Source organism: Natator depressus, chromosome 2, assembly GCF_965152275.1.
Source record: "Natator depressus isolate rNatDep1 chromosome 2, rNatDep2.hap1, whole genome shotgun sequence".
Lineage (NCBI taxonomy): Eukaryota > Metazoa > Chordata > Testudines > Cheloniidae > Natator > Natator depressus.
In genome coordinates, this window is record NC_134235.1 from 4,714,782 (window position 1) to 4,724,452 (window position 9,671).

Sequence of the window (9,671 nt, forward strand, 5' to 3'; positions counted from 1 at the left end):
CTAAATGGCCCCCTTAAGGATTGAACTCACAACCCTGGGTTTAACAGGCCAATGCTCAAACCACTGAGCTATCCCTCCCCCTGTTCTTATCACAGCGCCATTGGGGGATGGAGATCATGGCCAGTGGCTGTGCTGAGATGATGATCCATTGGCCCCCTTGTAAGATCCCTTACTGTGCGTGGCCATGGAGGGAGCTCCTGCCCGGTGTCCAGGTGGTGCTCTCGGAATCCTATTCCCCCGTGCAGGTGGGGCCTGGCCACGGATAAGGGAGCAGAGTTTGCCCCTCTAAGCCCAAATTATACGTCTAGCATGTGTGCATAGCTATCCTCTCCAGTGCTGTGACCCCTCTGCCCTTCCCACAATGCATCTGGGGCTCACCTCTAACCACTTCCTCTGCCATAGATTTATATTCCCAAACTGCCAGCTACTAACGTCAGCACAACCCTCACCTTCCGCTTTCTCCTTCTCCTTCCAGGGAAGCCGCTGCAGATCAAGCCCAGGCTGTGAGGTCAGCTCCCTGGATTCAGCATCTCTCTGGCCTCCTCATGCGCTGGTCCATCCAACAGTCCAGCGGCCGAACGCCTCAGGAAACGCAGCGGCCAGGCTAGGCCTGGCACCTACCTCAGGACAGCAAGACGGGAGGAGGCTTCCTCCTGATTTGTGTTCCTTTTCGATACGTTCATTTGGCCCGGAACCCGGTAACAGTAAATGTCCCAGGTTCCCCCAGCCCTGTCGCGCAGGGAGGCGGCTTTGTAAGCGTTTTAATTTTGGAATAAATGATCTTTTAATCTGGTTTATTTAAAACAACCCCCTTCCCAAGCCCCTGTTTAACTTCAGCTTGCCTGGTCATTCTTGAGTTAGCATGAAGGAACTGTTGTGATCAGATTAGGCTAAGTGGGGCCCATTGATCATACCTGCAGCCCTTTGCACCCGGGTTCTTGGTGGTGTGTTTGGAGCTTTGCCGTTGCAGTAATTCTCCTCACAGAGATTTGAGGAAGGCACAGGGATTAAAGAAACCTAACTCTGTTTCTCTTTAGTGCCGGGAAGCCGCATTGCCCAGTTGGGTATATTTCAACAGTGCTGTCTGTTAGTGGGAAATTATACTGCATGATGAGAGGCTGGAAGACTTCAGCCAGCCAAGAACTGCAGCAATTGCCTAGAAATGAGGGTGTGCGCATCTTACAACCATCAGGATAGGAATTTGTTTTGTGGATGAGGGGTGTGCAAGGGGGCTGTGGCTTCCTGTAGCCATGTGCTTAAGGGATATGTGTGACCCAAACAGAACAGCCACATGAGGTGAGCTCTGAAACCATTTCAGAGAAACAGTTATGCCCTTGTGCCAAAAAATCTTGTGTGTTGCGGGGGGAGGGGGGGAGCATTTCTGAATGGAAATGCAAGCCCCCTAATATCTAATGCACGCGGAGGAGTCTGTTTGCTAGTGATTTGTCTGCAGCTGACAGGGCCTAAGAAAACCCTGTGATCCCGCGGTGTGCGGTGGGGCTTTGCAGGGCGATCACCTTCCCCCATCCCTGTACCCTTCCAAGAGGAGAGGAAACCACAAGGAGATGCGGCAAGACTAAGAAGACAGAAGGTGAAGTCTGTAGTCAGTGTGGTGGTTTCCATGTCGCTGCTTTCAGTGAGCACTGCCTTGTGATCCAGCAGCTTTTCCCATCTGTATCTGGTTCATGCAAAGAGGCGAGGAAAGCAGTCTGGTTAAGTATTCCAGGGGAAAAACGAGGTTTGTAAAAGCCAAGGGTGACAGAGTATCTAGTCAGGAAAGAAAGAGGAACCGAGGACTCTGAATTAGACTTTTGTTAATGGTGATTGCTCCTCTTCTCCAGTGTGGTAATAGCAGGGTGCAAGGACACAGGTATTTATGGAACATGGGCCTCCCACAAAGGATTTAGTGCCCTTCTCAATGTGTGTTGAATTCCAGGTCGTTCAGTTCAGGTCCAGGGAAAATAACCTGTTTTCTTGGTTTAGAAGCCAGCATTCTCTAATGATCTCACAGGTTCATATAATGATTGTTTAGTGTGTCAGAGACGCTGTCTGCTTAGTTCCCAAATGTACAGGCCAAATGCCCACCTGGATAAATCCACCTCGGCCCCAAGAGGAGTTTGTAATATTCAGAGCTCCTTGGTTTCTTTATTTTTAACTGGTGTGTTTACTGTGGGTCAGACTCTAATGAAATGGAGCCCCAGTGCTGTGCTGAGAGATGATATCAACACAACAAGCATTTGGTTTAAATGTAGAGCTGACCCATACCACCCCCCAGAGCCAAACACATTTGCACCAGCTCTGCCTTTCTCATAGGGCTCCTATTCTGATATTGGCCTGAGCCAGACCCCTGGAACTATCCCTGGATCCAGATACCCCAAACTTGGGACCATTCCAAATCCAAAGTGTGATCTGGGTCTGACTTTCACTCTCTTTAAACAGGTCCAACCAAAGCCCAGCTTTGGGGCATTCAGAATCAGGATCCAGACTGAGTAGCCTCCACCTGTCTCTAGTTAAAACCAGACACATTTGCTAAAAAGAGTTCGCAACTTTTCAGCATGCGTAATGTGGATACTGAGTTGCTTGACGTTGCCACATTTTGTCACGTATCCCTCTCGCCCCCCAGGAGATGACCTGGAGCTGGGAGTCCAGTTTGCATTAGTATAAAGGGACAGTTATCACATGCCGGTGCCTTTTTCTCTCACAGTGTCCGATCGTCCGAAGTTGCTCCAGCAGAACCCTCCTGGAGGGTGTTAGTTACTCATCACGGTAGCATCTCTCGGTCACTTTGCATATCAAGCCAGCTGCCGTGGAGTTTGATTGAAATTTTTGCGGTGAGCGGTGAAATTTCCCCCCTTCTGTGAATCTGCCTGGCTCATCTCCTCCCTTCACCACAGAGCAACAAGCTAATAAAAGATTGATTGTAACTATAATTGCAATCTGCCGAGGTCAGCATTTCCTCCCCGGCTCCTCGCTGCACTGAGGGACGGAGGGAGCATGAGGGGGGTCGTTAGCAAACACCCAGTTGATTGTGCTGTTTTTATTTTCCCCACTCCGTTTCTTTATCTCTGTGATTTAGCATCCTGTCGATGTGTGTTCCCGCAGAGTGGAGGAGTGCTGGCCGGGCAACTTACCGAGGGCGCGGCAAGAGGAGAACTGCAGGTGCAGTTTTTCTCTTTTTTGTCTCCATTTTAAACTTTAGGGGGCGGAGGTGATTTTTAATGGGTGTCACTAAGTTTCCAAGGATAGTTCCAGAAATTCCTATCAAATCCAGACATTACCATCTGATCCAGCATGCAAAAAGCACTGAGAACCCCATAAGAAATCCCAGTGGCATAACCTAATCTGCAGTGAAGCCAAGGAGATCCATACAGGACATGTCACATCATGGGAGCGCTAGGACCTCAAGATCGAAAGCATCTATGGCAGTCAGGAAGATCCCCAGTAAGACTTCACACACAGGGAATGGTCAGTGAGAACCTTGCTTCGGTGGGGTTCCCTGGAATTAGGTCAGAGGATAGTCTAAGCATTCGGTGATAGTGGACCTTAGGGCCAAATTTGTCTCTTGGTCACGCTTATGCAAGACAATGAGGGCTGAATGGGAGTATCTGAAGGCAAACTTTGGCCATCATTGCTGCTTGGGAGATAGAGGCTGGAGAAGTAAATATTATCAAGGCAAATTCATCTTATGACTAAGAGCCAGCCTCAGTTTCCCCATTAGACCTTCCTGACATGGGGAGATACAGAGTGTACAGGGCAAAGGAAAATCCTGAACTGAGATGTCCTAGGAAAGCACCAACAGGGCTTGTGTCCTTCCAAACTCCTCCCTCTTCTAGTAGGATGTCCTAGTTAGTAGCTCGGTATCATTAAATGGAACTCTGGGGCAGGTGGTTTGGTTCTCATTCCTCAGACGGGCAGCCTCCGTCAACACACGCAATGGGAGGTTAGCGAAATCTCTCACCCTCGCACCTGCCAAAAGCGTACGGGGACTGCTGTGTGTAAATAAAATACAGACGCGCGTATGTTCCGGCCGACTGCTGCCTAACTGACCGCGTAGCCAGGGAGCCAACTGTGCTGCCCTGGCGTCACCAGTATGCCCCCCCTAGAAACCCCTGGATTGCGAGGCATGCACAGGATTTGGTCAGCGTGTTTATCAGCGAACGGGAAGAAAGCAGAGTTTGCATGTGAACTCGCAAATCCAGTAACTAGGCACTTTTTATTTTCAAGGTCTTTTGGCAACATATTTCCCTGGGGGAGCTGTGCTCTCAGGTGCAGCATCCTCGGGTTCACAGTGACGGGAGAAGGGCCTGTAATGTATTCTCTTGGGGATAGTCAGCCGCCAGATGCTTCGCCCTCAGGTTTGCAGTGGTTGCAGAGGGGTCTGTAATGTCTGTGTGTCTTTTCACCAAGGTTTCAACTATTTTTTACCCCATTTTCTTGCAGGGGCGACAGAGATGCTAGGAGGCCGAGTGAAACTGAGGTCACGTAGTAAGTCAGTAGCTGGTTGAGGTTAGATCCAGGGAAGTTTCTTGCCTTGATATATATTTTATAGCCAAGCTGTTGTGTGTTCTGTACGGTAGAGGCTTCCTTGGCTCTGCTGGTGTTACAGGTCCCTGCTTGGACAGTTACAGGTCCCTGCTTGTCTCTTTAGTGTGACTCTGCTCTGCAGTGTTCTCCTTCCTTGACTTTATCAGGTAGAGATCATGGCTATCCCGGTTTGTTCATGCCTGCCTGTGTTACCACCATGCGATGTGTTACCTGTGAGTCAGCATCGCTGAGACGTAATGTTCAACCCCGCTGGTGCACCATCCAGGCTGAGCTAACATCCAGGGCCGCTGGCTATCTCATCCATTCGTTTGCTCTGCTCCAGGGTAGGATGATGTAAGGTTAACAATCCTCTTTAGGGACAATGGGCTTGATCCTGCAAGGTTCTGAGCACCCTTGACTCCTGGTGATGGCAGCATGTGAGGAGAGTGCTCAGCCCTTCATAGGTGGTGCTCCCCACCTCCAGCACCAGGCCCATGTTCTGCTCTAGCTCCTTGCCCCCATCTATGGCCGTGGGAATTTTGAGCCTGTTAGATTCCTTGGGGATCAATTCAGTTCAGGTGTTGGGGTGGGGACTGGCTCGTTCCTCTGCCAGGGTTTGGGATGGAGTTGATACCATGTAACCGTATCGTTTTGATTTGGTGCTTGATGTTAACGTCACCGTATTTACTGCCAGGGCAGGACAGATTCCTGTCGGGGGGAAATTATATATGCAGAGGCTTGGAAAGCTGTATTAGCTCAGAGAGCTTCTGACTTTTCCAAGTACCAGCTGCCACTCTGAAACTTTCAGGAAGAAGCGTCTCTTTAAGGGGGCTGAGGCTGGTTGTTTATAGGGTGTGAGTTACACTGCAGGATTTGTTCCAGGAGGGACTGACAGATAGTGTTTCGCTCAACTGCCCAGCGTATCAGCTCTCGGATCATATACATTCACTGGCACGAAGTACAACCAAAGCTGCCATGTAACTAATTTCCAAACCCGAACGCTTTGGCACAAATCACTGCTATCTTCGTGGGCTCGCTCTGTGCTCAGCAGAGGCAGGGAGGGAGCATGGTCCAGGGGTTAGGGTAGGTGACTGGGCATCAAGAGACTTGGGTTCTATTCCCAATTGTGACTTGGGCACGTGACCCCTCAGTTTCCCCATTGTGATGTTACACACCTTTGTGAAACACGGTGACATCGACAGCACTAAATGCAACCATTTGGGATTCTCAAAAATTCTGTGATTACTGTACAACTGCCACGTGGACCCCGCTGCATCCTGCATCCTTCGTTGGAGCGAGACACCCCGTCTAGGCATTGTCACACCCAGACCCCTCGCACGAGGACACTTCCATCCGAGTGGTCAGTGAACCCAGCACCCTGCTGCTGCCTTGCCGTTGGTGCAGTCCACTGGACAGTGGTGTCACTGCACAGGATTTAAAAGGACAGATGAGAACGTTGGGCAGAAGATTCTTGAGTGCTTGACAGTTATACGTGAACCCACACTTAGTCATGCCATGTATTATAAGCCACCAAGAAGGGTCATGCTCAAAGGTTGCATGCGGATAACGCAGCCCACCTAGCTCCAGCCCTCAAAAGCAAACGCCTGCTCCCTCCCTGGTGAACTGTGACACTGAAGTGAAAGCCAGAGATGACTCCAGCTTTCTGTGTTACCCAGGCAGGCAATGTGGAAATGACTTTGAATTTCCCCCTTAAAAAACAATGTCCTTCCTCCATGGGTATGTCTACGCAGCAACTAGACCCCCATGGCTGGCTTGTGCCAGGCGACTTGGGCTTGGACTGCGGGGCTGTTTCACTGCTGTGTAGACATCTGGGCTCGGGCTGGAGCCTGGGCTGTAGGACCCAGAGCTTGGGCTTAATGAAACACCCCCACAGCCTGAGTCAGCTGGCACAGGCCAGCTGCGGGTTTTTCTTTGCTGCGTAGACATACCCTGTGAGAGCCACTTGGCGTTTCCTAGTTTAAGGAGCACCAAGGTTGGGGGTAGGGCTGGTCCAGAAGATCTTTAGCAAATGGAGGGGAGCCGGTGGATTTTGGAGGGGCTAAATGATAGCCGAACTTACTTTGCGGTTGCCCGCTCTCCCCTTCTACACAGTCCGGTTGTGGGGTGGGCTGCTCCCTGGTGCAGGGTACATTCAGCACATAAATGAATGGGAGCGAACCTCAGATGTAAGCTCTGAAGGCTGCAGTCAACTCCCTGCCACTGCTCCTCATTCCGGTGCCAATGGGAAGCATCTTGGAGCATCCTCCGAATCAGGCAGCCCCAACAACTCCACTTCTGAGGCAGACTCCTTGGCTGGGGTACATCGGCAAAGCTTAGACGTGTTTACTCCAGCTGGGGATCCAGGTTTAATTGTGCTCTTAGTGTGTTTAAGCAGCCCAGCCTTATCGTACTGTTTTGTTTCAAGGGTGTTGGGGAAATTAGGCCAGGCCCAAGATCTTAGAAGTGAAGTTCTGTAACCCCCTGAAAATGTGGACCCCGACTAGAGAAGCAATTACGTCTAACTGAACTAGCAGACATGGGAATGTAGTGCCACTCAATGTGAAGGGTTCTGCCCTCGATGTCAATATGCTATCTTACTGCTTGCAAAATCAAGAGGAGCCAGAGCACTGACTTGGGCAGCATAGGATTTAAGTTAGCAGTAACAGGCTTGTGAAGCGTGAGAATCTGTGTCCATCACCGCTAGGGTGATATTCCTTGGAAGAGCCATGAAACGGAGTATGTTCAAAACTAACTTTCGCTTTGTGGTCTCTATGCTCGTGCTGGGCTTTGTTTGGTGTGAAACTCTTAGCTATGTGTTAAAGGAAGCTATTTTTAATAAAGAATAGTCACTGTTGATACTAAATGTCTTTTGTTAATTGGTGCTTTTTGATATTTAAATAAAGGTGAATGAAGAGTTTGTGCAACAAATTGCTGCTTTGTGGTTTTGCTCTTTCTCTGATGTGTGATCAAAAGTTTCTCCTTATTCCCAGCGTTACCAAGGTAGTGCCTGGCTGAAAAATTTTCATCAAAACCTTTTCTTTTTTTTTTTTATGAAGCAGAAATTTTTGTCAGAACCTCCATTTGTTGAAATTTTTCAGGTTTTTATTGACAAACCAAAAACCTGAAAAACGTTTGGCCTTTGACAACTGAAATCCCAAAATGTTCCGTTTTGGGGGAGTTTTTGATAAAAACTAAAGTTCCATGAACGTTTTTTGACAAAAATTTCTGCTTTGTACATTTTTAGCAGAAAATAAAATACAGTCACTTGCACAGCTGTAGTTAATGGTGTCTAAATATCTAATTTCCATGAGTGTTCAGAAAAGGAATGCATCCACAGAGTGCAGAGGACTTTATTGTATGTTTGCCTAGAAGAAGTAATATACACATACTGTATGTAGAGATTATAAAAATGTCTTGAAATTACCCACACACAGAAGGCATTTTCCTGGGGAGACGATGTGCCCATGGTAGGTAAACACTTCTCCCTCCGAAGAGATTCCCTTTAAACTTTGTTGTTCTGAACCTATTGACACCATTTATATTGCATTGAGCTCCCTCTCTGCCTCCTCTCTCTTCCTGACTTATTCTGGTTTAGTTTTTGTCTCCTGCGTGATTGCGGGGGAATTGTTAAATGGCAGCATGATGACGTGGTCCAAACGCGGGACTGAGAGTCTTGAACACCTTAGTTCTACTTACCGCTCTGGCTCCGACTCAAGCATTATCTATATTGGGGGAAATCCTGGGTTAGGAAACATTAATTAAACCGTTTGAATCAGCACAGCGTAAAAGCCAGTTTTCAATGGTTCTTGGCTTCACAGATTTTAGGGCCAGAAGGGACCATTGGGATCATCGGGTCTGATCTCTTGCCCAGTGACTCCTGCATCAAGCCCCTTGTTTCTGTTTAAGCTAGAGAAGATCTTTTAGAAAGACAGCCAGTCTCAGTTAAAGACTCCCACGTGGGGGGAATCTACCACCTCCCTGGATAAGTTGCTCCAGTGTTACAAGTGTGTACCTCCTTTCTAGTCTGGATGTGTCTAGCTTCTGCTTCCAGCCCTTGGACCGTGTTATGTCTATCTGCCAGATCAGATCACGATTTGCCCTTTTGGGGGACGACAGTTGTGTTAAAAATATATTCGCTGGTCATGGTTAACCGACCAGCTACCACATTTGAGCCTAAGTCTCAGCACCACCACCGACTTTGACGTTTTTAAACACAACTGTTCTCATTCATGCTAAGGGCAAAATCATCATCTCTTTGTTTTGTCTGTCTTGGGTTGGATCCTGTATGGTGCCGAGAACCCTCCAATTCCTTTTGATGTTTAATTAGCTGCCAAGCACTCTCCGGGATTGGGCCTTTCAAGGATGGAAACCTAGGGGATTCTGTAAGGCCCCAGGTAATTTTGTGGTATTGTGTCATGGATGGCTCGTGAGCTGAGATTCCTACCTCTGTGTCACCCTGCGTAGTGCAGCTGGGAGGCTTGGATAGGCCCAGCTGGATCTATAAACACAGCTCAGAGGCAGCTTGAGCAGAAGGCACCGCTGGGAGCAGCAGTGAAGGCTCCTTAAGGAGCAGAGTAATGGGGATTAAGAATCATGCTGAAATAATTAAGCTAGGAAATTACTCACTCATTTAGTGCAGCCGTTTTACCGCCCCCGATGCCTCCACTCCTTTCCCAAGGAATGGTGTAATTTATTGCCGGCTGCCATTAAATAGATGCTTGGAGGTGATTAATTTCAGCGCGAGAGCAGGAGAACAGGCGAAATCCTCCTTCGGGCAGTCGCTGGGCCCAGAGGATACCAGCTACTGGATGTTTCTTCCCACATTTCCCCCACTGAAAATCCTTGTCCCGTTCCAACTGAAGAGAGCCCCACTTGCTGGGTGTCCGTATGTGGAGATGACCCTGTGGCCTACAGCCCTTGCCAAGTGCAATGAGCTTTTACTTTGTATGGCTTATAAACTACTCCAAAGCCCTGAGTGGAGCTAAATACAGCAACCAGGTTGAAGATTCAGCGTCTGTCTATTCAGGTTATACCAAGCCCATCACCGAGGTATCTGGGCAACACAGAACTGAGCTGGCCAGGGAGATCCAGGTTTGGACAGAGGGGTAGTTCATGAGGCCAAGAGAGCGGCAGAAGCTGCCGAGAAG

The 9,671-nt window shown here is 48.8% G+C and overlaps 1 protein-coding gene across 1 annotated transcript in view; it reads left to right on the forward strand.

Annotated features, from left to right (window-relative positions):
* Positions 1 to 7,451, forward strand: part of ZC3H3 (zinc finger CCCH-type containing 3) — a 344,144-nt gene extending 336,693 nt beyond the window's left edge. Inside the window, exon 13 of the mRNA XM_074943734.1 lies at positions 476 to 7,451. Coding sequence (XP_074799835.1) covers positions 476 to 507 — 32 coding nt within the window. The 3' untranslated portion in view covers positions 508 to 7,451. The remainder of the gene's footprint in view (positions 1 to 475) is intronic.
* The last annotated feature ends 2,220 nt before the right edge of the window (positions 7,452 to 9,671 follow it).